Source organism: Callorhinus ursinus, unplaced genomic scaffold (assembly GCF_003265705.2).
Source record: "Callorhinus ursinus isolate GAN/ISIS: 27379988/994484 unplaced genomic scaffold, GSC_fseal_2.0 scaffold108, whole genome shotgun sequence".
NCBI classification, from domain to species: Eukaryota; Metazoa; Chordata; class Mammalia; order Carnivora; family Otariidae; genus Callorhinus; species Callorhinus ursinus.
This window is the reverse complement of record NW_027397170.1, coordinates 1,155,221-1,182,452: the sequence shown is the minus strand read 5'-3', so window position 1 is coordinate 1,182,452 and position 27,232 is coordinate 1,155,221. Positions and strand designations below refer to the sequence as shown.

The 27,232-nt window shown below is 44.7% G+C and overlaps 2 protein-coding genes across 8 annotated transcripts in view; one reads left to right on the top strand and one right to left on the bottom strand.

Annotated features, from left to right (window-relative positions):
• Positions 1-25,770, top strand: part of EZH1 (enhancer of zeste 1 polycomb repressive complex 2 subunit) — a 31,218-nt gene extending 5,448 nt beyond the window's left edge. For 4 of the 5 annotated variants that reach the window (XM_025861869.2, XM_025861866.2, XM_025861868.2 and 1 more), the window contains exons 2-21: positions 3,424-3,515; positions 4,734-4,861; positions 4,975-5,103; positions 6,242-6,361; positions 8,193-8,313; positions 9,678-9,854; positions 11,062-11,164; positions 11,670-11,833; positions 12,216-12,307; positions 16,136-16,316; positions 16,565-16,761; positions 18,241-18,332; positions 19,227-19,267; positions 19,757-19,882; positions 20,843-21,021; positions 21,529-21,624; positions 22,047-22,128; positions 22,589-22,669; positions 23,070-23,154; positions 23,398-25,770. In XM_025861869.2, the coding sequence (XP_025717654.1) occupies positions 4,745-4,861; positions 4,975-5,103; positions 6,242-6,361; positions 8,193-8,313; positions 9,678-9,854; positions 11,062-11,164; positions 11,670-11,833; positions 12,216-12,307; positions 16,136-16,316; positions 16,565-16,761; positions 18,241-18,332; positions 19,227-19,267; positions 19,757-19,882; positions 20,843-21,021; positions 21,529-21,624; positions 22,047-22,128; positions 22,589-22,669; positions 23,070-23,154; positions 23,398-23,458 (2,244 nt within the window). In that variant the 5' untranslated portion in view covers positions 3,424-3,515; positions 4,734-4,744 and the 3' untranslated portion in view covers positions 23,459-25,770. The remainder of the gene's footprint in view (positions 1-3,423; positions 3,516-4,733; positions 4,862-4,974; positions 5,104-6,241; positions 6,362-8,192; positions 8,314-9,677; positions 9,855-11,061; positions 11,165-11,669; positions 11,834-12,215; positions 12,308-16,135; positions 16,317-16,564; positions 16,762-18,240; positions 18,333-19,226; positions 19,268-19,756; positions 19,883-20,842; positions 21,022-21,528; positions 21,625-22,046; positions 22,129-22,588; positions 22,670-23,069; positions 23,155-23,397) is intronic. The other variant, XM_073889471.1, reaches the window with a different exon arrangement.
• Positions 25,771-26,054: 284 nt separating this feature from the next.
• CNTNAP1 (contactin associated protein 1) overlaps positions 26,055-27,232 on the bottom strand; it is a 14,997-nt gene continuing 13,819 nt past the window's right edge. For 2 of the 3 annotated variants that reach the window (XM_073889468.1, XM_073889469.1), the window contains exon 25: positions 26,055-27,184. In XM_073889468.1, the coding sequence (XP_073745569.1) occupies positions 27,111-27,184 (74 nt within the window). In that variant the 3' untranslated portion in view covers positions 26,055-27,110. The other variant, XM_025861960.2, reaches the window with a different exon arrangement.

Genomic DNA, 27,232 nt, shown 5'->3' with positions numbered 1-27,232 from the left:
CACCACAGCCATGGTAGAGACCATTTTTCAGAGGCCCAAGAAAGTTCCCTTATGCTTCTTTCCTTTCCCCAACCCCAGCCTCCGGCAACCACCGATCTGCTTTCTGTCAATGTAGATTTGCCCTTTGTAGAATCGTTCGAGTAGAATGCACTAATAGTGGAGTCATATAGTACATAGTTTTTTTGTGTGTCTGATTTTTTTCACTTAGCATAATGCTTTTCAGACATATTGTGCATGTGTAGGAAGGAGGAACTCTTCATTCCCTCTTTGCTGAGTAGTATTCCATCCTACATATATACTATAATTTGTATTCATTCAGCAATTCATAGATATACTTGTGTTGTTTCTACTTATTGGCTATTATGAATAAAGGTGCTATGAACATTTGTGTAGAGGTCTTTGTGGGGACATATATTTTCATTTCTAGTGCAGAGCCTGACTCAGGGCTGGATCTCATGACCCTGAGATCCTGACCTGAGCTGAAATCCGGAGTCTGGTCACTTAATCGACTGAGCCACCCAGGCGCCCCCATCATTTTGGTTTTATTTACTTATTTTTTTTTTAAGATTTTATTCATTCATTTATTTATTTGACAGAGAGACACGGCGAGAGAAGGAACACAAGCAGGGGGAGTGGGAGAGGGAGAGGGAGAAGCAGGCTCCCCGTGGAGCAGGGAACCTGTTGCGGGGCTCGATCCCAGGACCCCAGGATCATAACCTGAGCCGAAGATAGACGCTTAACGACTGAGCCACCCAGGCGCTCCCATTTTGGTGTTAATTTGTACTTCGCTAATGAGTAATAGTGATATTGAGTATCTTTTTGTGCAATTATTTGCCATTCCTCTATCTTTTTTTGGTGAAGTATCTGTTCAGATTTTTTGCCAACTTTCTATTGGGTTATCTTATTATTAAGTTGGAGGAGATATATATATATATATGTAGGGTTTTTTTATATATTTTATATTTTATTTTATATATATTATGTCTATATTATTTCTACACATATATTTATAAGCCTTTCATATATAAAGGCTTATTCTTAAATTTATTGACCAAAACAGCCTATGTTTTGGAGTTTATTTTCAATGTTTAAGTGAATGTAATGAAAAGCTCTAAAGTACTGGCCTAGTACTTAACTGGAATGTAAATGGCTGTTTTGCATGTGTCAGTAACTAAACAATCCATCTGGTAGAAATATAAAGTATTTTTTGTGTGCCACTCCCTTTACCCAAGATGAATGAACCCATTTCTCCAAATATGTTCTACTGAATGCTGAGTTTTTTGTTTGCTTTTTAAATTAAAAAAAAATCTTGATAGTTGTTGGTCAGAATGCAGATGCTATGAGAACCCATCTTACGGCTGTGTTTCAGGTGTTTATTTTAATCATACCTATCTGTTCCAAACAGTGTGTCTTGTCTTCCTCATACATGCAGTGGGGACTGACCAACTGCCAAATAAACTTTTAGAGACTTGAAGACCCATTAAAAAGCCAGGCAAAATAAATATTGGCTCATGGTCACATGAGATTCAGAGATCACATTAATTGTAAAAGGAGAAAGTGTGACTTATTTTACATTGTGATTGGTTAAAATTCAATGGCATTTTTGTGTGTATTTTATACTCCTCTGGCCAAATAAAGCACTTGAGTAAAATTAGAAATGATGCCATTAATTATTGGACTGTGTGTCCTGTCATCTCTTTTTACAGACTGTAGATCACCTTTCAATTATAACTCCTTTCTTTAACAAAAATATTGATATTTTTCTGTGGCCATCTCTAAGAAATCTACACATACATACCCTAGCAGCTGTGAATTTTATTCTTTTCCATTATTTGATCCCCAGTTTTAAATGGACAGAGCAACCTGACATAAGCTTACTATTGCAAAAAGGGAAATGTGCTCCCCCAGAAAATGGGAGAAGGATTGCAGTTCAAAACCAATTTTTAGGAGGTTATGAAGTCTCACTGAATTATGATCTATAACGTTTGGGTCTCAATAGGGGTAACCTAAGGTGTTTGAGAGAGGCAGTTTTGTCCTAGATTTGAACCATTTTTTAATTTTCTGGAGCAGACTATTTTTATGCTTGTTCAGGACAGAAATTATATGAGCAATGTACTTAATATTACACGTGAGTGTGTTGTATGTACTTAAATAGTTTTATCATTCAAAAAAAAAAAAGCCCCTCTTTTGGCCCCATTCCATGAGGAATGAGAAGTATTTAAAAGATGCAGGAGGAAGAGAGATGGTGTAATTTGTGGGAAAGAAATTCAGATTTTTTTTTTTTTTGGTAACCCCAGCACTTTAGCAGTCTGGGATTCAGATTCTTAGATTATGCTGTTATTGTTTCATTCCCTTACCCCAGAGAGATACTATTTAACTCACAGGGAGTTCTGTTTTTAAGAGCTTGAATCACTTGATTGAGTTAACAGTAAACACAGTGAGCCTGTCTGCTTCTTTGCTCTTCTTTCCTTCCTTTATCCTCTAAATTTAACATCGCATTACCCTAATCCATTTGGTTCTTCAAATGAAACGATCAGGTATAGTCTCTTAAAGTCCATGTGCATGAGATATTATAATCATGTCTGATTATGACAGATGTGAAACAGTGGGTTAAATTTTGCTGTTTTTTTGTCAGTGCTGTCATTCCTTATGGAGAACAACAGGTAATTAAAAAATACTTCTTTAAAAGAAATATGTTCTTAAACTCCAAAAGAAAATTTTTTTCATAAAATTTAAAAAACAAGGCCTGAAACTTTAGTTTCTGTTTCAAATTTCGACTCTTCATAGCTCCTTGTAATGTTTTCATTAACTTAAAATGCTAGGTGAAATGAATTGAACTAGGGGTGCCTGGGTGGCTCAGTCGTTAAGCATCTGCCCTCCCGCTCAGGTCATGATCCCAGGGCCCTGGGATCGAGTCCCACATCGGGCTCCCTGCTCAGCGGGAAGCCTGCTTCTTCCTTTCTACCCCATCCCCCGCTTGTGTTCCCTCTCTATATATATCAAAATAAATAAATAAAATCTTTTAAAAAAATTGAACTAGTTCTCTAAGAAATCTCAATAGTTAATATGAATAAAAACATAACCTCATGGATTTTATTGAATTTTTACATGTACTTAATATTTGTTCTTTATCTAAAACAATTGATGGGTCTGCTGGCTGAGCCTGGAAATTGGTTCAGTAAAGCAGAAACATGAACTTGGTAATTGTGAGAATATATTTGCACACGTGACTGGAAGGATAGAATTTAATAAAAGAAAGGACAAATGGCATCAAGTATGATTGGGACCTGACTTACATGTAGAAATAGTGATAGCAGAGATCTCAAAGTCTGTGTAGTTCTGGGTGAGCATCCTACTGAGAGTATCAGGGTCTAAAAATATGCTCCATTGACTCAAAACCACTGTCTATTCTCTTTTGAAAAGCTGAACATTTGTTTTGCCTTTGTGTCTTGCCATTCCTCTGAAGAACAGAAGGCACATTATAAAACCAGACACTTCCCCTTGCATTCTATGAGGTAGGTAGAATGTGTTACAGTAAGTACTTTTTTAGAACTTTGAAACTTAATTCAAACCCCGCCCCCCCCAAATGATTTGCAGTGTTGTATTTCTGTGTGTCTCGCTGTTGACTTGGAGATGAGATTATGCTGTTGTCATTTCCTACCTTTATTGCTGGGTATGTGGTGGTGGGGTTCAGACAGTTTGGCAGGTACAGTTTTATAGTGTGGGTGGATCTTTTCATGAAGCTCTTTTTTGTTGTTATAATTGCTCTATATTATTGTTGGTTTTTGTTGTTAATCTCTTTGGGTGCCTAATTTATAAATTAAACTCTATTGTAGGTGTGTGTGTAGAGGGAAAAACAGTATATGTAGGGCTCAGTACTGTCCATGATTTCAGGCATCCACTGGGGGTCTTGGAACATATCTTCTGTGGACAAGAGGGATAACTGTACTTTGTTCCTTCTTCCATGGCAGGAGTCTTCTGTTCTATATGCAAGTTATGCATGAAGCTCTTTTTTTAAATTAATTTTTAAAATATTATTTGAGAGAGAGAGTGAGTGGGAGGAGGGGCAGAGGGAGAGGGAGAGAGAAAGTCTCAAGCAGACTCTGGGTTGAGCAGGGAGCCCAGTGCGGGGCTCAATCTCACGACCCTGAGATCATGACCTGAGTCAAAACCAAGAGTTGATTGCTCAGCCGACTGAGCCACCCAGGTGCCCCTGAAGCTCTTTGATATTAACTTGATCCCTGCTGAACATTTCTCTTAGTCAGGGTTTTGAGTAGGCGGGGCACCTGGGTGGTGCAGTTGGTTAAGCAACTGCCTTTGGCTCGGGTCATGATCCTAGGGTCCTGGATTTGAGCCCCACATCGGGCTCCCTGCTCAGTGGGGAGTCTGTTTCTCCCTCTCCCTCTCCCTCTTTCCCTACTCATGCTCTCTCTCTCTGTCTCTCTGTATTAAATGAATAAATTAAAAATAAATAAATTAAAAAAATAAAAACAAGGTACCACAGGAGGACAGAGGCTGAGCTTTTTGGTGATCAGGCCAGGGATTACTGATGTGAAATCTTTTTTTTTTTAATTGAAACCTTTTGTTGAACTCACAGATTTGGGTTCTTTAAACAGTGTTTTTATGAGTAAATGCAGTGGGAATGGAAGCATGACTGACCATGTTTGTTTGAGTTTGAGGAATTCTTCATTTCCAGACAGTAAAATGCCTTTTCTCATGTCTGACTCTCTTAGATTACAGCAAAATGGATATGCCAAATCCCCCAACGTCCAAATGCATCACTTACTGGAAAAGAAAAGTCAAATCTGAATACATGCGACTCCGGCAGCTAAAACGGCTTCAGGCAAATATGGGCGCCAAGGTCAAAAATAACCCCCGGGTTATCTATTTTAATATATTGATCCAATGTGGAGGACTGGGCTTTTTAAAACTCTTCTCTTGAAATCCCAACCATTTTCCCCTTGGCTTTTCTAGGCTCTGTATGTAGCAAATTTTGCAAAGGTTCAAGAAAAAACCCAGATCCTCAATGAAGAATGGAAGAAGCTTCGTGTCCAACCTGTGCAGTTGATGAAGCCCGTGAGCGGGCATCCTTTTCTCAAAAAGGTACTTCTGGGTGTCTAAGCTCAGCCTTCCTCGTTTCCTTGGACTGAAGTTGTTTGTTCTCTGTATTCATGATGTATTAGAAAATAAATAAGGATAATGGATACGGCTATTATAGTCAGCTTTGAATAACTAGGATGGTAAATCTGTAGCTTAAAGAATAGTCTATTCACCTATTATTCTCCTCAGTTACTGAGTATAATCATGAGTGTTGTTTTTTTTTTTAAACAGGAAAAACAAAACATTTAGTGTCTGATTTCCTGGGCTCTGTGTACAAGCTTCAAAACAACCTTGTTTGTGCCTTGTTTGGCACGTCTGGTACTTTGATATTGGAAAAGAAGTGCCCAGGATAATGGACAGGAATATACTGATCAAAGGATATTCCTTGTTATAAATCTAAAATTCATTCTAGTTTCTTAAAGAGATAATATTTTTTAAATATAAAAAGTTGGGGCGCCTGGGTGGCTCGGTCAGTTGAGCGTCTATCTGCCTTTGGCTCAAGTCGTGGTCCCAGGGTCCTGGGATCAAGCCCCGCATCGGGCTCCCTGCTTGGCAAAATCTGCTTCTCCCTCTGCCTCTCCACCCCATCTTGTGCTCTCTCTCTCTCTCAAGTAAATAAATAAAATCTTTAAAAATAAATAGATTAAAATAAAATAAAATAAGATATAAAGAGTGGATAGTGTATTGAGAGCAATTTTCTTTTCCAAAACAGAATATGACTGTAGTTTCTATACTGTTTCACTTCCCCTGTACTGTCTCCATCACCTCTGCAGCTAAGTTGATGTCAACTCTCTTAACGTTTAGGTCCTCGGGAAAACTTCCTCATCTCCTAGGACGTTCAGAGGCCCTTTGCTGTTGTGTACAGCCCAAGGAGACCAGCAGTTTTAAATTGAAATAAACACCAGCTGAGTGTGAAAGGCACCGTGCTGGAGTCTGTAGATGACACAAAGATGAAGAAGAGATAGCTCCTGCTTTGCAGTGGTTTATAGTCCAGTGGTTCCTCTTAGGAGCTGATTGTTACAAAGCCCTCTTAACTTGTACGAGTTAGAAGACTACTGGGATCAATTTGGAAGGAAACTGCAGTTCCCTCTTGGGTTGTGTGCTTGCCTTTGCCTCTCCATTGTCTTTGCTTATATTTCAGTGTACCATAGAGAGCATTTTCCCAGGATTTGCAAGCCAACATATGTTAATGAGGTCTCTGAACACAGTTGCATTGGTTCCCATCATGTATTCCTGGTCCCCTCTCCAGCAGAACTTTATGGTATGTATTGAAAGCACTGGGGTAATTGTGTAAACTGTATGATTTTCTTATGTTCGTATGGTGGCACTTCTCTTAGGGTAAATGTTGTCAGATTATACTTAACAAAGCTTGGCCATGCAGGGCAGACTGTTGTTGTAATATGCTTACTCTAAATATATATGTGTATATATATAGCAAGTTGTTCTTACTTGTTAGGTTTTATGCTCCCTGAAGTGTACTTCTGAGTTAATGCGGGTTCCTTTTTGAATGAATGAGACTGGGCAAGACTCCAATTCTCCCTTACTACTTTGGCCCAATTTTGTAACATGTGCAGTTAAATGCAGTCTAAATCAGACACTTGAGGCTTAAGGAGGTTGACATCTCCCTGCTGATGGAGCAATCCTTTCTGATCCCCTAAAGACAAGACGCTATAAAAGCAACTGAGATAACAGAGGTGCACATGGATCCGTGAGCCTTTCATCTGGGCCTTTATACTGATTCCTACTAGGATTAGTTTTGGTTCTGATAATCAGTCCTCTCTAAATACTGCCATTGCTTATCATCTGCCTGGTGACAGTTCTGAGTGGAATAGGATATAGGTTTACAAAAGGGAATCATCTGTTAGAATAAAACTTCACAGTAATTTTACTTAATACTTGGGGAATTAAAAATGACCGTGTTTTCTTTTTTTTAAATTTTTTATTGTTATGTTAATCACCATACATTACATCATTAGTTTTGGATGTAGTGTTCCATGATTCATTGTTTGTGCATAACACCCAGTGCTCCACGCAGAACGTGACCTCTTTAATACCCATCACCAGGCTAACCCATCCCCCCACACCCCTCCCCTCTAGAACCCTCAGTTTGTTTTTCAGAGTCCATCGTCTCTCATGGTTGGTCTCCCCCCCTTCATTCTTCCCCTCCTGCTATCTTTTTTTTTTTTCTTAACATATATTGCATTATTTGTTTCAGAGGTACAGATCTGTGATTCAACGGTCTTGCACAATTCACAGCGCTCACCATAGCACATACCCTCCCCAATGTCTATCACCCAGCCACCCATCCCTCCCACCCCCCCTCACCACTCCAGCAACCCTCAGTTTGTTTCCTGAGATTAAGAATTCCTCATATCAGTGAGGTAAATGACCGTGTTTTCTGCTGAACAACAACAATACCAAAAATCCATTAGTATTGTTTCTTTAGCCAGGAAATGTTCATAGCTCATGCTGCAATTGACTTTAAGTTCCCACTGAGTGTGATTGACATGAGTTTTAATCATAGTTTTTTATTATGATTATGGGAGGTTAGGCTTAGTCTGTATAATAGAATATCCAGAAGCTTTATGGTTGCCCAGTTTCTGTACTAACTGTTCTAGTTATATTGTAGATTATACTCTTGGAAGCCTTCCTTTTCATCTGTGTGTCTCCACTTAAGAATTAAAATTGAAGAATTTTTAGACTGTTGTTTAAATGATATTTGTACCTGTTTTACAATGATGTTTAGTAGATAAAATTAGATAATAGGTGGAATCACAGTGAATAATAAGTATGCTGTTAGATTCTAGTTGTTGGTGGAAATATCATTGTTAGTATCAGGCCAAACATTTGGTGGTTGATATCCTCAAGTAGTTAAACTTACTTTTTTCCCTAAGAGTAACATTGCCCCCTCCCACCTGAGGTTTTGCTGGCAAAACAAAATGGCCAGTCTTTAAAAATGCAGGAAACTCTGTAACCAAAGGCGTTTTCAGGAAATTCAAGCCGCAAAAATGACCCAGCAGAGATTCCATTAAACAGGAAAGAGGAGAAGCATAGTGGATTCATGGAATGAATCACATCTGGTTTGATTTCAGGTAGAAGATGAGACAGTTTTGTGCAATATTCCCTACATGGGAGATGAGGTGAAAGAAGAAGATGAGACTTTCATTGAGGAGCTAATCAATAACTACGACGGGAAAGTCCATGGTGAAGAAGGTAGCGGTGCTGGGTTCTTTGGGAGAAAACTTTATTAGAGTGGTGCCCCTTCTTTGGTATGTCATCATCTTCCTTTTATCTGCTGCCTCGTGTGTATAGGCTGAAGAATATTTCAGTGTCATCACATGGCTAGGAGTAAACATTTTATATTAAAAATGTCCTCGGGGGGGGAATGTCCTCAGTCAGATAGATAGATAGATAGATTGATTATTTATTTTAGAGAGAGGGAGGGGCCAAAGGAGAGGGAGAGAGTCTTAAGCGGACTCCGCTGAGCGTGGAGCCAATGCAGGGCTTAATCCCGTGACCCGGAGATAATGACCTGAGCCAAAACCAAGAGTAGGATGCTTATCTGACTAGGCCACCCAGGTGCCCCCCCAGTTAAATTTAAAAGGAGTGGGGAACACTGAGTGTTACATGCGGCTGATGAATCACTAAGTTTTACCCCTGAAACTGATAATACTCTATATGTTAACTAAATTGAATTTAAATAAAAGATTAAAATAAATGTAAATTAAGAAGAAAAGAGTTGGGACATAAAATGATTTTATATATATAGTAATCAGTAGCTGGAGAGAAAGTTTAGTGCACAAAGAAGTATGATCTTAGGAGTTTTCCATAAATCCATCCAAAGCCATTTTGTTCTTCATTTCTCTGAGAATGGCAGTGAGCATAATCTCTCTGTCCTACTTTGATCCAGATATGCCCTGGAACTCCCAGAAATTGCTTATAATATTCTGACGATCCTGAAAGTGAGTCATTCGGATCTAGTTGTAGTTCTAGAAAGGGCTGCCAGTGTGTAAGAAGTGGAAAGATGGGGAGAGACTCCCCATGGTTTTGCAAACCAATGGCCTCACCAGCTGTTTTGACACTTGTGGGTACTGTTGAAAATGCATTGTCTACCCACAGCGCCCCCTAGTGTTCAAAGACGTTATCCTAGGTTTTAGTGTAACCCTATATAGTATGATTTTAGGAAGATAATGCTGTCTTTTGATTCAAAGAAGTCACTACCAAGCCATCAGCAGCAAAACCAAGTACATTTTCATGTTATCATTCTTTCTCTGTTCCATCTGTATTGTTTGTACACTTTTTTGAGATTTTGGACCATAGATACAGGTTGATCTGTGACTGAGGAATGAACTACCCTAATAAGAATAAAGCCTATATAATTGGATTTCCCACTCCAGCCAGCTGAACTGTTGCCATTATAAGAGTCAATCAAATTATTGTAATTTCCTGGTTGTTCATATAAAAATGTACATGTGTATTCTGTCTAGGCCTCAGGAGTGAGTACAAGAAAATCTTCCTAGAAGGACTAATGGAGCATGAAATAATCACTGCTCATCCATCTAATCTTTATGTTCCAGAGATGATCCCTGGATCTGTCCTGATTAGTGATGCAGTTTTCCTGGAGTTGGTAGATGCTCTGAATCAATACTCAGATGAGGAGGAGGAAGGGCACAATGACACCTCAGATGGAAAGCAAGATGATAGCAAAGAAGATCTGCCAGTAACAAGAAAGAGAAAAAGACATGCTCTTGAAGGTAAATATTCCATTTTGAAAGTGACAGGGAGAGGGAAGAAGGGAGAAACAGAACTGTTGATTATTAAAGGCTGTTGGTGCTTCTCATTTGGTCCACTTAAAAGGAAAACAAAGTAGTGTGTTTGGGAAACATGGAAAGTTATAAAGAAGAAAATATAATTATCCTATAATCTTACTATCGAGGAATAATCAGCATTAATATTTCCTTCTAGATCTAAAAAATGTGTGTGCGTGTGTATCTCAGGCTTTTTATTTTATTTTTATTTTATTTTTAAAGATTTTATTTATTTATTAGAGAATGAGAGATAGAGAGCACAAGAGGGAAGAGGGTCAGAGGGAGAAGCAGACTCCCTGCTGAGCAGGGATCCCGATGTGGGACTCGATCCCGGGACTCCAGGATCATGACCTGAGCCTAAGGCAGTCGCTTAACCAACTGAGCCACCCAGGCGCCCTATCTCAGGCTTTTTAAAGTACATGTATGGGGCGCCTCAGTGGCTCAGTCGTTAAGCGGCTGTCTTTGGCTCAGGTCATGATCCCAGGGTCCTGGGATCAAGCCCCACATCAGGCTCCCTGTTCTGCGGGAAGCCTGCTTCTCCCTCTCCCACTCCCCCTGCTTGTGTTCCCTCTCTCACTGTCTCTCTCTCTCTCTCAAAAAATAAAATCTTTAAAAATAAATAAATAAATAATAAAGTACATGTATAAATCAACATGTTTATATGCATCATGTGAAATGGGATCATGCCCCCTCCCAAACACAATTTTATATCCCTTTTTATTTGATCTTCTATCATAAGCATCTTACTGTGTTGTTAATATTTAATTAACTTAATGTTTAATTATGCTCTCTGTTATGTAATTAGATGTCTGGGGACATAGTGTCACTGTCTTATTTTTCAGCACCATCATTATGGTGGTATTCTTCAATATTCACATCTCTCCACGAAAACTCATGTTTTTCCCTCTAGTTTCCGTCTTGGACTGTGGGTTTTGTCATTAACGTATACATGACTCTGATTTCCTTATTACTGGTAGCCTATTAGATAAGTCCAGGTAGCACTGACCTTCTTTATGTGTTCCTAAACAGTCAGTGGTTAGGTTAACAAAGCCGCTCTAATCAAAATGCTGTGACCTAAGGGAAAATGACCAAACAGTTTTGTTTGCATACTCTGATTATAGCACTCAGGAGTCTTTTGTCATTTCCAATTCAGGCAACAAAAAGAGTTCCAAGAAACAGTTCCCAAATGACATGATCTTCAGTGCAATTGCCTCGATGTTCCCTGAGAATGGTGTTCCAGATGACATGAAGGAGAGGTAGGGAAAGCTGTCCCACTCAGGCCATGTAGAGTGCTCAGGCAAAACTGTTATTCAAGCCTATTTTTGGTTAATAAAAAGCCTTGTTTCTGGTAAGTACACTGTGATTTGCTTGCACTTCTGATTATTTCCTGCTTGCCTGCTTACCTCTAAATGCCCATTCCCATATCAAGGGTCACCATTGCTGGATTTTAAATAAGTTTGGACAGAGAACTTTTTAAATTCTGCCATTTTTCTGGAGAGTTACTCCAGCACCATACTTACCAAATCTTTCCCTCTCTTTGCTTTCAGACATATGCCCAGCCCAGCACAATTGCAATGACATATCCACTTAGTTATACACCCTTCCGTCATCAACGAAGCCCATAAAAAACCCATCCTCCCTTGGCAGGCTGTACCTGGATGAGTGGCAGTATGCACCTGGATGAGTGGCAGTATGCAGTCTGTATTTTCTCAGCGAAGACATTTCCTTGGAAGGAATTCTTATCTCTCTTTTTAAAAATAGGTATCGAGAGCTAACGGAGATGTCAGACCCCAATGCCCTTCCCCCTCAGTGCACACCCAACATCGACGGCCCCAATGCCAAGTCCGTGCAGCGGGAGCAGTCTCTGCACTCCTTCCACACACTGTTTTGTCGACGCTGCTTCAAATACGACTGCTTCCTTCACCGTGAGTGGGGCGACTCTGAAATGCTCTCCTCTTCTCCATCCCCAGACTCCATTTCCTTCTGTTTATTTCAGTTAATCATACAGAGTTCCTGGCTTCTGATCAGATGATGGTTTTACAAAGGCCCGGTTCGATATTCACTTGTTCAGTTGTAGTGTGATGTGCTTTGCATGGTTAGGACAGAATAACCAGCAACCTAAGTGTCCCTGAGTACCTATTAGCTTTGAAAGGATTGTTGATGTCAGAAATGATTAAATTTCGTGCACCCTGATGGTAGCTGATTATATCTAAATTTTCCCACAATGGCTCCCTAATTCAGTTTTGTTCTTCCCCATCCTATCAAGTGGATGAACCATTGGAAACAGGACAGTTCTGTTTTTTCCAGCTTTTCACGCTACCCCTAATGTATATAAACGCAAGAACAAAGAGATCAAGATTGAACCAGAACCATGTGGCACAGACTGCTTCCTTTTGCTGGTATGTTTTTTTTTTTTTTTTTAACTTTTATTTATTTAACACCCAACATGGGGCTCAAACTCATGACCCCGAGATCAAGAGTCACATGCTCCTCTGACTGAGCCAGCCTGGCATGCCTTGCTGGTATGTTCTTAAACTGTTCTGCCATTGTTAACTCTGTTGAAAATTTAGCAGGAAATGGTCCTTCCGTTTTCTGCTGCTGAGAATACAAACCAAATGAGCCAAAATGTAGCACTCTGGGGGTCATAAAGCACAGATAAAACATGACTTCTGCTCTTTTTTTTTTTTTTTTTTTAACTTTATCCATTTAGAGAGAGAGAGAGTGAGCAGGGTGAGGGGCAGAGAGAGAATCTCAAGTAGAGTCCACACAGAGTGTAGAGCCTGACGTGGGGCTCAATCTCATGACCCTGAGCCAAAATCAAGAGTCAGACACACTTAACCAACTGAGCCACCCAGACACCCCATGACCTCTGCTCTTAAGGAGCTCCCAGATACTAAGGACTGTGAAGTTAGTCTTATGGAGTGAGGAGTGCGTGTGTGTGACAGCATTTTCTTTGCTATCTTCCTTTAAATGCATACAAACGTAGGAGAAATAACACATGAAAGCACTGATGTTTCATTGTAAGGTAAATAGCCAGATGCCAGATGGACCTTTCCCTGATGGACAGACTTTATGCAGCAGGATAAATTCCCCTGCATTCATGTGGAAAGGCAGTATGCTTAGAACTAGAAAGGAATAGGTTCACTTGCAGTAGCCAAAGACACAGTTTTGCTTTCTGCACCATACAGTGAGGGTAGATAAAGAATAAAATACCTTGATAAAATTTCTGCTACCAATTAAAATTAGGTTATATAGCCAAGTGCCTTTGGGACCATCTTTAGTGGGATAATAGAAGAAAAGATGATAGAAAGGGCCACTGGATATACATGTGGAAAATGAGTCATATGATAATAGCAAAAGGACAAATAGACTTCATCTGATTTATTTTCTCCCTGATGTGCATTGACTCCTTCTTGCGTGCCAAGTACCACACTGGCCCTTACCATATATTATCTTACTTTCGTGCTTCCAACAACATCCTGAGTGGAGAAACTATGGGTATTTTGTCCAAAATTTGTTAAGGTGTCAGTGGTGTGGCAATAATGAAATTAAAGCTCTGGTCTAACTCCACAGGCCATGCTTTTTAAATTACTCCACACTTGGGCGCCTGGGTGGCTCAGTTGGTTAAGCAACTGCCTTTGGCTCAGGTCATGATCCTCGAGTCCCAGGATTGAGTTCCACATCGGGCTCCCTGCTCAGCGGGGAGTCTGCTTCTCCCTCAGACCCTCCTCCCTCTCATGCTCTCTGTCTCTCATTCTCTCTCGCAAATAAATAAAAAATCTTAAAAAAAAATAAATAAAATAAATAAATTACTCCACACTTGGGGCGCCTGCGTGGCTCAGTCAGTCAAGCTTCTGCCTTCAGCTCAGGTCATGATCTCATCATGATCCCAGGGTCCTGGGATCGAGCCCCACATCGGGCTCCCTGCTCAGCGGGAAGCCCGCTTCTCCCTCTGCCTCTGCCCCTCCCCCCACATGTGCATGCTCTTTCTCTCTCTCTCTCTTTCTGTCTCTCACTTGCTCTGTCTCTTGCTCACTCTCAAATAAATAAAAATCTTGAAAAAAATAAATTACTCCACGCTTTTAAAAAGTGCACCATGTTATATCAACATACCAGCATTTATATGTTGTCCCTCTCACAGCAGTTACCCTGGGACCCTGTACATGCTTCACAAAGATGCCGTCAGTGCCCAAAATGTATGTCTCTGTGTGTGTGTTTCACATACGGAAATGTCTGTGCAGTTTTTCTTTTATTGCTTTTTAGAAGTCAGTCCATAGCGGCGCCTGGGTGGCTCAGTCGGTTAAGCGGCTGCCTTCGGCTCAGGTCATGATCCCAGGGTCCTGGGATCGAGCCCCATGTCCGGCTCCCTGCTCAGCAGAGAGCCTGCTTCTCCCTCTCCCTCTGCCTGCCACTCTGCCTACTTGTGCTCTCTATCTCTCTGTCAAATAAATAAATAAAATCTTTAAAAAAAAAAAAAAGAAGTCAGTCCATATTCAGCTATAATGCTCGACTGTTTTCCCCCACACATTTTATTAAGAACATTCTCAATCATGCACAGAAGGTGTAAGATACCTTATTCTTAGATTTAAAGACATTTTTTCCATATTTACTTTGTCCCTCTATTTGTGTATGCATGTCTTTTGCTGAGCCATTTGAAAATGAGTCGCAGACATTGAGATACTTGTTTGCAAAGTATTTTAGCATGCACTTCCTAAAAATAAAGACATTCTCTTATATAATCACATTATTACACCTAAGAAAAGTCACAAGAATTTCATAATATCATCTGTCCATTCCATGTTTAAATTTTTTCAGCTGTGCCAAGGATAGCTGGGTTTGGGGTTTTCTCTAAACCAAGGTCATCCAGTCATGTGTCATATTTGGTTATTACATCGTTTCAGTCTCCTTTAATCTCAAATCATCACAGCATTTTTTTTTTCTTTTTGAAAAATCCAGGCTCATTGTCTTGTAGAATACTGTCCCATATTCTGGATTTGTCTATGGTTTTCTCCTGGTGTTATTTAACTTGTTTCTCTACCCTCTATTTCCCATGAGCTAAAATTAGCTCTGGAGGCTAATTATGTTTATGTTAAACCTTTTGAGTTAGAAGAGTTGTCAGCGATGCTTTGTGCGCACATGGTAGCACAGGCACATGATGTCGGATTCAATTAATTTTAAAACTTCTTTATAATTTCCTTTAAGGCCTACAGGATATTAATCTGAATAGCCTTAGTAGTAGTAAACATTTATCCTTTACATGTAGATTTGGTTTTCAGAAACAGCTAGAAGTATTTGGGAACCAAGTCTAATGAGAAGATAGATGATCAAGCTGAATGATAGTTATTTGGTCTTTTTTTTTTTTTTTTTTTAATAAAGCATGCTATGAAGTAATGAACTATATCCTTCCAAGTTTAATGTACTGATTTGGAAGAAAGTTCTAGAAGTAACTAGTGATATTGTAGAAATTTAAGGACTACATATTTTATTATTGAAACAGAAGCAATGCAGTAGAATAAAAGGAACAATGTGGCCTGGGGACAGGGAGCCCTGATTCTTGTTCCTATTCTGGAACAATGAGCTATATACTAATATATGGTGTGTGTGTGTGTGTGTGTGTGTGTGTGTGTGTGTGTGTGTGTATGGTATAATATATTAGTATATATACTATATATATAACATTAATACTGTACTGTATATTGTATACTATATAGTGTTTTCTATTAGTATATATACTAATACATGGTAATATAATATAAGAGAAGCAGGTCCCTTCCCCTCTCTGAACCTCATTGCCTCATCCACAGGAGAATGTGTTCTCAAATTCTATATAGCTGACATGCAAATGAGTTTTAGATACAACTCACTGGAAAGTTGAAGATGCATAGATTATATCTTTTTTTAGATAAATTTATAAGTTTGAGAATTTTTTTTTTAAGTAGGCTTCACACCCAATGGGGAGCCCGGCTCGGGGCTTGAACTCACAACCATGAGATCAAGACCTGAGCTGAGATCAAGAGTCGGATGCTCACCCAACTGAGCCACACAGGCGCCCCTACAATGTTTGTTAAGCAGCTTTTATATGGTCACACTGACATGGTACAGAGCAAGAAAAAGACAGGGTCATTACACGTAAGCGCAGGTGTTAAAGAAGGTGGTTTGTGAGGAGGGGATCAGGATGGTGACTCTGGGCCTGTTCCCGCTTCCCAGCTATAACGTATCCATTGCAGGAAGGAGCAAAGGAGTACGCCATGCTTCACAACCCTCGCTCCAAGTGCTCCGGTCGCCGCCGGCGAAGGCACCACATGGTCAGTGCTTCCTGCTCCAACACTTCAGCCTCTGCTGTGGCTGAGACTAAAGAAGGGGACAGTGACAGGGATACAGGCAATGACTGGGCCTCCAGTTCCTCAGGTACGCTGAACAGAAAGCGATCTTGTCTTTCTACTCAAGGCCTCTGCTAAACGTGGGATCACTGCCTAACACTTGAAGTTAACTACCTTCTAAAAACGGTTAGTTCTTTCTACAGCTTCGCCATAGACGGTAGAGACAGGAGATGTTTGGGTTCCTCAAGGTAGCATGAAGTCCTTCGGAGTCTGCGGCAAACTACTGATGACAACTGCATTCTCTCTTGTCCTGGTTCTTATCTCTTCCTCTCTTAGAGGCCAACTCTCGCTGTCAGACCCCCACGAAGCAGAAGGCTAGTCCGGCCCCACCTCAGCTCTGTGTAGTGGAGGCACCCTCGGAGCCTGTGGAATGGACTGGGGCTGAGGAATCCCTTTTTCGAGTCTTTCATGGCACCTACTTCAACAACTTCTGTTCAATAGCCAGACTTCTGGGCACTAAGACGTGCAAGCAGGTACTATCAGAGAAGAGCAGGGACACGCGCGGCCCTCCTTTCATCCACTGCTCTGTCAGCCCTTTTGCCGTCTTGTGTGGCTGCCCATCTGAAGGGAAGCCATCTTAGACTCAGTCCCTCGTGAGTGGGTGCTTCTGGGCCACGAGATAGGTTCCCTAAACCTGGGACCTTCTGCAGATGCCAGGCCTCGCAGTGCGTGGGAACCGGCTTTCCTCTTCACTGAATTCTTATTTCTGCCTCTAGCCGCTATCTAACTCTTCTGGATGTTTCTATACTCTTTTAGCTTTTTTTCATCTTTGTTCTTTGTTTTTGGTTCCTGTCTGTCTTTCTAAATGTGTACACCTTTCCTAGAAGGGGCTCCCAAGTCTTTCAGGGGACCTTCTTATCTGGCATGCTTCTGCTCCTGCCTCTGTAGCTGCCACTCCCAGCCCCTCTGTCAGTCTCCTCAGTTGCTTTTTCCTCCAGATGTTCTATCGCTAGCTTTTCTAATTGCCACCCCCGATAGCTGGGCCTGGACTGCACCCTTCTCACTCATGCCGTCACTAGAATCACAGTCTGGTAGCAGCCGCTGATGTTCTGGAGGCAGTGGGACCTGATGTCCCAGTGCCCCTCCGTCTCTGCCTGACTGCAGTGAGAAGACATACCGAAGAGCAGGGACAGGGAGTCACCGGTGTTAGGGCTGGTCTGTCCGATAGGAAAGGAACACCAGAACTGTGCCACGCTGCTTAGCTCCCTGACTTCTGGAGGAGTCTCTGTGGCCTCTTCATGATGCCTCTACTTAGAACAAGCAATAGAAACATAAAGAGAAGTGCCCTTTTCTTTCGTTTTGGAGCTCATACCTATTTCCTTGAGGCACAGGTTCTTAACCTAAAAATCTACAGAATCATGTGCAACACAATTTTGTGTGTATTTTCCTGAGAAGATTTGTGCTTTTCGCAGAATCTCAAGAGGGCCCACAGCCAAAAAGGAAAAGAAGAAACAAAAAACGAATGCTATAGGGAAGAAGCACGTTGAAAAGAAACCAGCCTTCCAGAAATGCTGGCGGGCTTACTGAAATAGACAAGACTCTGCCCGCTGCGTACCAGCAGGGGGAGCTAGTGGTTAGCCAAGTGATGCCGCTTGTGTCCTCTCTTCCACTAGGTTCCGCAAGGTACCCAAAGTCGCCCTTCTTAAGAAGACACAGATAATGTTGATAAGAATCATCCCACTCAGGGCTTGGTAGGCGGAGGTATCGAAAGCTACTGACCAGGAAAGTTGTAACTGTGCTCAGTATTTCTCTCTTCTCGAGTCAGGCTGGATAGTGAAGAATTAACGCCAGGGCCAGTGATGCCATATCCCAGTGCCACTCTGTCTCTCCCTGAGTGCTCAGTCAGCTGCCTTCGAGCTCTCCAGAACGCTCCCATGCCCAGCACCTGGTTGGCTCACTTATCTGACCACCTGGCTCAAGGAGTGACAGGTCCTGTTGGATTTCTCTTCCAGGTCTTTCAGTTTGCAGTCAAAGAATCACTTATCCTGAAGCTGCCAACAGACGAGCTCATGAACCCGTCGCAGAAGAAGAAAAGAAAGCACAGGCAAGGGTTGGACAAAGGACTTTCTGTTCCCTGTGCTCTGACCTCCCCCTGGACTCCCCAACTGCCTCCCTCTTGAGTATAGCCTTGCACAACTAAAGGGCCAGCCTTCTCCATGCTCCCTGTGGGTCCGTGCCTCGGACCAGCCCTTCTCCCACCCCTGGATGCTGTGGACCCAGAGATAAGTGTCTGCTTTCTCTTTAAGCTCCTGGCCAGTGGGACGAGAGCTGGCCTCGTGGCTCCACCCTGAGGCCGTTTCTCCTCGTTGGGTGGTTAGTGACCACTGTTCCCACTTCTCAACTCTGACCAGAGTTTTTTCTTTTGGCACTTGTATTGTTTTTCTAAGTTGCATAATAACACTGCCTTTTAGCTAGCCTTTGCTTAGGGTTGGAAGGATTTTTTTAAATTCAACATTCTGCCTGCCTTGGTTCCCTAATGACTATCACCTAGTGAAGGAAGGAACTGACACCAATTCTAGATGGAGAAGGAAGTCCCTGTAGCTTCTTCTCCCCCTCAGTTCCTTCACTTAGCAGATTCCTGAAAACTCTTCCCACATCCCCATCCTGCAGTTCCTCCACATCCCCCCCTTCCCCAAAGAGAAGGAGGGAGGTGGGGAGGAGAGGGAGAAACAATAGCTTTATAATAGAGGGTTGGGTTTTGTGTTTGTTTTTAGGCATCTTTTTTGTTTATATTTAAATCTCGAAGCAGAGAGCAGCTGGACTCCAGATGGACTCTAGCATCCACCTACCAGGGTAGAAGCCTCCTGTGAAGGGATTTGGGGAGGATAGTCCCCAGTCATCAAACCACAGTCCCTCAGAGCAGGTCACATTGTTATTTATCCAAATCTGCAGAGTTCCCCAGAGTCATGACCCAGGCCCATCCGTCTCTCTTTTTCAGGTTGTGGGCTGCACACTGCAGGAAAATTCAGCTGAAGAAAGGTAAGTTGCAGCAGGGTGCTCTTGGGCAGTTCAGCCCGAGGTCGCACCCCTGTGGTCCCCCGCCTGCCCCACCTGCAGCGGCACTTGTTGACCCTGCACCGCTTCCGCAGGCTGCAGATTTGTCTGCAGCAGCTTTGAACAGCTCAGCTTCTCGCTGCAACTGAGAGCACCTCTTCGGAGGCAGAGTGGTGAGCCTTGTGGTCTCTGACTTGCATAGTGAGCCCTTTGCCAGGTTCCAGACTTCGTTTAATGTTTGGAATGGCTCTCCTGTCCCGGGCCATTTCCACACTCTCCCCACAAAGCAAATCACCCCATGTTAGCTGCCGAACGACCATCATCTCTGAGCGCTTCTCACTTCAGGTGCTAAATGTGTGCCCATGATGATGGCCGGGCCAGCCTCCCCCAGTCAAAGCCATTGGACAGTTGGGAGGGAGGACAGCCAGGGGGCATGGGCACAGCAGTGTTCAGGTCTACTCTTTTCTTTCCTAGATAACTCTTCCACGCAAGTGTACAACTACCAGCCCTGTGACCATCCAGACCGCCCCTGTGACAGCACCTGCCCCTGCATCATGACGCAGAATTTCTGTGAGAAGTTCTGCCAGTGCAACCCGGACTGTAAGCATTCTCCACTTTCCCCGGCGGTCCTCCCAGACAGGCGGCCCCAGTGCAGCCCGCCTGTGCCCCTTGCTGCTTCTGGGCCTTCTGAGGTTCTCTCTGCTGTGTTTTAAGCATTCTGCAGAGGAAACAAGATACTTAAGATCTGGAAAAGTCATTTTTTAAAAACCCGTAGGTGTTTGATTCTAAAAGCAACAATTACCCAGAAATCAGAAACGTGGGCATCTTTTTCCTTCAGGCTCAGTCACAGCCTCCCTTTCTAGGATGTTGTGTTACAACAGACACAGGTTATGATTCATGTATTTAGTTTAATACTTGGAGTTTTCCTATCAGGGCCGTCTGGATCAGCAGAAGTGGGACAGAGGCTAAACGTGCTTCTCCTTCACTTCTTATCACACAGTGCCCTAACCCGCTCAAGGCTGAACAGTTTGATAACAGCCTCCAGAGCCTGCGGAACTTGGTGCCCAGGCAGTTGTGCTGGAAATACCTTCTAACCTCTAGCAGATACCAATCTTAGCCACAGCGGAGAGGCACTTGTGCTGGGGAGGGCAGTGGGTGGAGGAGGGTAGCTTAGAACGGATGCATTCTGTTCTCAAAATGATTCTTGTTTTGATGGTGATGATTTAGCAGTGAAAAGCACTGATTTCATTTTCTCTGGGCCACGCGCCACCTCCCTTCCAAATTCCACGAATAAGGGGAAGGGAGAGCATTGTTGAGGAATCTCTAGGAAACACCTCTCAATAGTCAAACCTGCTTTTTTGACTCCCAGGCATGAATGTTGGGAGGCACTCCATTTTCTCTGGAAAGAAACTGGACTATATGTTTATTGGCCAGGGAGCTTCTCATCTATTTTGCCAGCTCTCCCCAAACACATCATGTTTACTTCCTTGCTGACCCTGGAGTCAGACCTGAGCCCCAGCATTAGCCTGACCCTGTCCCTAACCCCCCCTCTCCCTCCAGGTCAGAATCGCTTTCCTGGCTGTCGCTGTAAGACCCAGTGCAACACCAAGCAGTGTCCCTGCTACCTGGCAGTGCGAGAGTGTGACCCCGACCTGTGCCTCACTTGTGGGGCCTCAGAGCACTGGGACTGCAAGGTGGTTTCCTGCAAAAACTGCAGCATCCAGCGAGGCCTCAAGAAGGTGAGGACTTTTCTCGGGCCTGCAGGCCAGATAACGGAGGGGGAAAGACAGAGTTGGCCCCAGCGGCCTCCTTCCACTGGCCCCTCGGAGGGCTTCTACAGCAAATCCTAAGGGACACGTGTGTACTGAATTAATGAAGTTTTCTGTCCTGGGGAGGAGTTAGAAACGTGACCCCTGAACTGGCCAGCCTGAGAGGAGCAAAGAGGACGAACACATCACGGATGTTGTCTGTTTCTACCTGACCTGCAGCAGCGAGTTCCTCACGACTTGGGTCTAGGAGGCCCCCAGGCCTAGAGGAGGAGGTGTCACGTTTCCTTCTGCCACCTCCCTCTTTGTTTTTCCCCTCCCCAGAACAGAATGGCTTAGACCTTTTCTGTTTTCAGATCCTCTTAACAGTTGCTTGTTCTTTCCACCCTGCCCACCCCCAGCACACGTGCACATCCAGCACACCCCCCCCGCCCACTCACACATGCCTTGTAGTCTGAGGTTTGACTCCCTCTTCCCCAGCACCTGCTGCTGGCCCCCTCAGATGTGGCCGGATGGGGCACCTTCATTAAGGAGTCTGTGCAAAAGAACGAATTCATTTCTGAGTACTGTGGTGAGGTGAGTGCTATCGGTTTGGACCACATTCCTATCTGGGGAGATACTGATGAGAAACTCTGATTTTCTGTGGGCCAGACCTCTATGAATTATTCTCTAAATAACTCAGCTGAGTTCCCGTGTGGCCTCTTGGGGGATCCCACAGAAGGGTTTGCAGTCCTGAGATAAACCACTCTTCTGAAATTCTTTCCCAACTCAGGCCACACAAGGGGGGCAGGCAGGGAACTCTCTTCAGTCTTCATACTGGTCACATTGGGTGGGGATTGGAATGAACTAACTTGAGCTCTGTCTCCTGTGATTCTCATCATGATACTCAGTAAGCACCTACTTGTGACACTGTCCCCTCCCAGCGCTTTCTGTGGGCAGGGTACCATGCCCTGAGCAGATAGCCCGATCCCCTGTTTGTTCTTTGTCTGTCCCTGCAGCTTATCTCTCAGGATGAGGCTGATCGACGGGGGAAGGTCTATGATAAATACATGTCCAGCTTCCTCTTCAACCTCAACAATGGTATGGAGTCTCTTTCTCTGGCCCCAAGGTGGTCTCAGACAGGTCTTTCTACCAGATTGCCCTTACAATAGCCCACGTTCAGATCAGCTATGATTTCTCCACCGTCTGGATGTCAGCAGGTTAAACTTCAAGACACCACGAGCCACAGTTCACTTGCTTTGGGAGAACCCCCATTTCTGGGTTATGTTTATAATCGGAGCACTGAGCACTTACACCTCAGAAATCTCCCCAGTAGATGGGAAGAGGAGATCTGTAATTCCAGCAAAATGGGGGGACCCAAAGGGAGCGCAATGGGGGGACCCAAAGGGAGCGCACCCACATGAGGCCATATTCTTATGCTGCGTGCTGCTGGTCTTCAAAATTCCCACTGGATTATTTCTGTTACCATTTAATTGATTTTGAAATCAGGTTCAAGAAGCTGTGGATTTGCCTGGTGAGCTCATGATCTTTCTTTGTATAGATTTTGTAGTAGATGCTACCCGGAAAGGAAACAAAATTCGATTTGCAAACCATTCAGTGAACCCCAACTGTTATGCCAAAGGTGAGCTCCCAGTGACCTAGGAGGGAGGGTGGGTGATGGATGCTTTATTTACTATGATTTCTATCCGTTATGTAACTTTTTTCATTGCTGAGTTATTTTTTGTCCAAAGACAGTCATGATTAACATCTGGTATCATTTTGAGTCTGTTTTGTAATTGGCTTTCTTTGCTGAATACATTATAACCATTTTCCCACAAACAAGAATCTTTTAAAGAGAATTCTCTTCCTATATCACCAGCCAGAATAACAGATCTAAAAGGACAGAGGCAACTGTCATCACTGACTGCTTTTTAATTCCACTTTATGTTTTCACTGGGAATTGGGAGAAAATCAGCCCAGCACCACCGGTTGTTGGCTTGGAGCTGACTAGGAACCTAGCCTTGGCTTTGTCCTGTTTGCAGTGGTCATGGTGAATGGGGATCATCGCATTGGGATCTTTGCTAAAAGGGCAATTCAAGCGGGTGAAGAGCTCTTCTTTGATTACAGGTGAGGCGGCCGGAAATGGTCCTTGGGAGGGAGGATTGATTTGGGGACTTAAGGTGGGTGATGTGGAGGAAGGAGACAGTCTCATGGTGGTGGTCAAGTCTTTCTCTTTGTTCTGCTCTTGGGTACTTTGCGTCAGTTGTAAACTGCTCTGAGGGAGGGCGAGAGGGAGCAGAATGGAGGGGATTCCATCTGTTCACTCACAAAAGCCTTGACAGTAACGTGGTTCCTCCTGCTCCGGGACAGGTACAGCCAAGCTGATGCCCTCAAGTACGTGGGGATCGAGAGGGAGACCGACGTCCTTTAGCCCTCCTGGGCCCCACGCCAGCGCTTATGGTAGCGGCACTGTCTTTGCTTCATGCACACACCACCGCTGCTCGGGTTTCCTGCACTACGTGTCTCCCACACCAAGAACCCCCCCCCCCACTCCCTCTGCGGTGAAGCCTCTGCCGTGGCCAGTGGGAACCAGCGGTCTCAGTGAGAGGGGACACAGGCAGCTAGGGCTTGGGCCCCCAGGAGAGAGAGTTGCAGAAGTGGGAGACCGAGTCTCAGGCCTCAGAGGAAGAGAGCACGGGCTGGGGGTGGGTGACTCAGTGGTTTCTGGTCCACTCCACAGGCTGTGGGCCTCGGCAATCAACCTGGGCAGTTCCTCACCTGCATTGGCCTGTAATTCTAACTTTCCAAGTCAAGGGTCCTTGTGTAATTGGGTCGCCGGCATCTCTCTCTCTGGTCATAGGACCTGGAGAGGACTGGCTAAGTGAAGTTTGGTACCTGGAGTTTATGAGTGGCCTGGGTCAAGGGCAAGCCTGGCGGGTGGCACAGACTAACTTCAGAGGGGAGATGGGTCACCTTACTACCTCTTCCCTCCTGGCAGGGTTCAAATTCAAAGAGCGTGGGTTCTGAGTATGGATGTTCAACACTGGGAGAAGGAGAGCTAAGTGCTGTTCTTCCACAGAGAGCAGGAGCCATCCTGGTGACCGTAGTTAAACTGCTAAGCCTGGAGCCCAAAGGCTCTGAGAAACCTTCTCTACTCTGGAGATGGGTGGATACGTTTTCAGATTCCCAAAAGCAGGTGCCAGTGTGCTGCTGGCTCCTCCCAAAGCTGTGGCTTGGCGCCGGCAGGCGAACCTCATGCTGCTACTGAAGAAGCAGGGGGTCATGCCGGGCTGGGCAGGAGCACACTGGGTCCAGGGTATGGAGTTGTTTTCAGGCCTTTCATTCCCTCTAGAGGCCAGGCCCACGGGGCCTCTGTTGCTTATCTCTTCTGGGTAGATGGGCAAAGTCCTGGACTAGAGAGGGGTGAGGTTCTGAAGGTGATTTATTTTCCTGTCTGATGCACCTGCTGTTGGAAAGGGTGAGTTGACAGTGTTTGGAGGTGGGTGAGGGGCTCCCAAGTTGCACGTGTTCAGGACGGCATCACACTCGCCATGCACACTGGCAGAGGGTATTTGAAGCGTTGAGAGGAAGCAGGCCAACCTCCTGTGCCAGTCCACAGTGCCATTCTCTCTGGGAGTCATGATGAGCAAAGCACTTTATTTCTTTGAGAAGGTCTGCAGATTGAGGTGAAGTTTGAGCTCTGGTCTCTGGGGTCCTTGCCCAATTCCCATTCCTAAGGGAAGGGGAAGGACAGGGGTTGGAAGATTCCCCTCCAGTTCTGTCTCAGCTCCTGGTGGAGTAAGGAGGAGCTTCCTTGCCACACAAGACGTAAATGAGGATGGAGCCGGCTCGAGGAGCTACCCCCGTGTCTACGGCTGGTGTGCTGAGCTGGCAGGGAATAAGGAGCATTGTGCTGGGTAAAAAGGATGTAGACAGGGACAGGCTGGCCCAGGGAATATTGGAATAGGGAGCCGGCTTCTCTTTTCTCTAGGGAATGCAAGCCTTTCTTCCCTAATCTATACTGACCACTCCCTTTCTCCAACCCCACTGGCTGTCCCATGAAGCAAGGAGTGGGGTTCCCTCTGGCCAAACTGTCGCCTAGGGATTTTGGTGGGACGTGCACACACACTCACATATCCTCATGCACCACACTTGTGGGCACACATGCACTAAGCCCTGAGCACATGCCCAGCCGGCTCCTGACGGAAGCCTCTTCCCACCTGACTGGCCAGCCCCACCATGATTCTGAAATCTCCGTCTGCAGTGGTTTGTATTCATTGTGTACTGGAGACACCTTCTAACTGGACTGTGGGCTCTGAAGTACTCGTAAATTACAGGGAAAAACCAGAGACAAATGAAGGAGGAGGAGTTAGGTCTGTCTGAAACGGGGCTGCCTGTGAGGAAAAGATGGGCAACGAGTTCTATCCAGCCGTTGAGAGGCTAGACTGATGGCACTCTTCCCTCAGTGTGCAGAATCCCCTCCTTCGCAGTTTCGGACCACTAGTACTCCTGTTCGGCCAGCATTCCCATCCTTCCCCCCCCCCCCCCGCGCTGTCGCCCCACCCCTGCACCTTTAATGACGGGTCTCAACCCCTCCCCCCCAGGCCGTGGAATGACGGGTGGAGCAAGGTGGTGGGGACTGGGGGGAGGCTGGTATATGTGCGGCTTTATTGCCAGTGAATTTCACGCACTTTAAAGTCCTGTGGCTTGTGACCTCTTATCTGAATAAAGTGGTAGAACCCATTTTGGCAAGTCGTGTATTGTGTACTTTGGGGCTGGAAGGATCCAGGGGCGTGAGTACAGGGGCAGCTCAGACTGACGCATCAGCATTCTGATCCCCACTTGTCCACTGAGATCTAGGGTTAGGGGAGGCGAGGGGTTCGGCAAGAGCCAATCTGGCTCCTGGTCGGTGATGCAAGGATTCTGAGGGCTCCCTGTAGAAATTCCCGAGCCCTCGGACGGGGTCCCTTAAAATCATCCCGCTCATCCCCTCGCCGCGACGCCGGCTAGCACGCACAGACTGGGGCTCTGCCACTCTGCTTTATTAGAACGGCTCAGGCTCTGAGCGCACGGCTTCAGAGTGGAGGCTGGGTCGGACTCGGTGAGTGGCCAGCAAACCTCACGAGACTTCCAACACAGGAGGAGCAAAAACCACAGACTGTGGGCACAGCACAGGACAGTCAATTGATTTTTTCTTTTATATATAAACTGATAATTAAAAAATTGGAGTAATATATAGAGTTTCTCTAGAGAGAGATTTTGCAACAAAAAATATATATAAAGAATAGGACCTCCCGGGCAAACGAAGCAGCGTCTCTGAGCGGAGGAAAGAGGACTCCTCATGCACTGGAGAGGGGGCCGAGCCTTTGGACAGGCACCAAGGCTACTGCATATCTTGGAAGAGGGAGGAAGAATAGAGGGCTGCCTAGTCGGTGTGTCTGCATTATTCTCTCTACATTGCAAGTTTTTTTTTATGGCTTTGGCTAAAGCATGTGAAGCAGCGGAGGTACTAAGGTACTAAAAGCGAGGCCTCTTGGTCTCTGTACAAAACAAAAAAGAGAGGGTGGGGAACAGCAACGAAGCCCTCCCTAACCCCCAACTGAGTGGAAGCAGATGGAAGACGTTCTGCAGGGCAGGGGGGAGGCTAGGAGATATGATTTAGCAGCCTCCTCCCCCCATGCCCCGTGCATCCCTGCAATCCCACACATCTGTCCCTGCTGAGATTGAATATTTGAAGGGAAGCGGTTAATCTCCCTTGCACTCTGTTGTTAATCCCTGGCAGCAGCTGGGACAGGGATGGCAAAGAGGGCCTGTCTCTACCCCACGGAGCTTCTCCTTTGAGGCAGACAAACAACCAGGAGCCTGGGGAAACAGGGACGGGGAGAGCATTGCTTTAGGCAGTGAGGTTGGCCACTCCCTTTGGTCCCATCTGTAGCTCTGCCTACCAGACTTGGCAGGAGGGGCATCCTCTGGATGAGCAGAACCAGCTAAGAGGAGCCAAATGTCCCCGACAGGGGTAGGAAGAGGTGGGAGTTGGGAGATTCAGAGGAGACGGACTTGGTCCCTAAAGCCCTTCTCCTGATTCATTCAGACCTGGACTCCTCCAGGATCTGAGGAAGATTTTGGTCCCGGGGGCCAGGGCCAGGGCCAGGGGCTGAGGCTGGGGCTGGGGCTGGGGCTGGGGCTGGGGCTGGGGCTGGGGCTG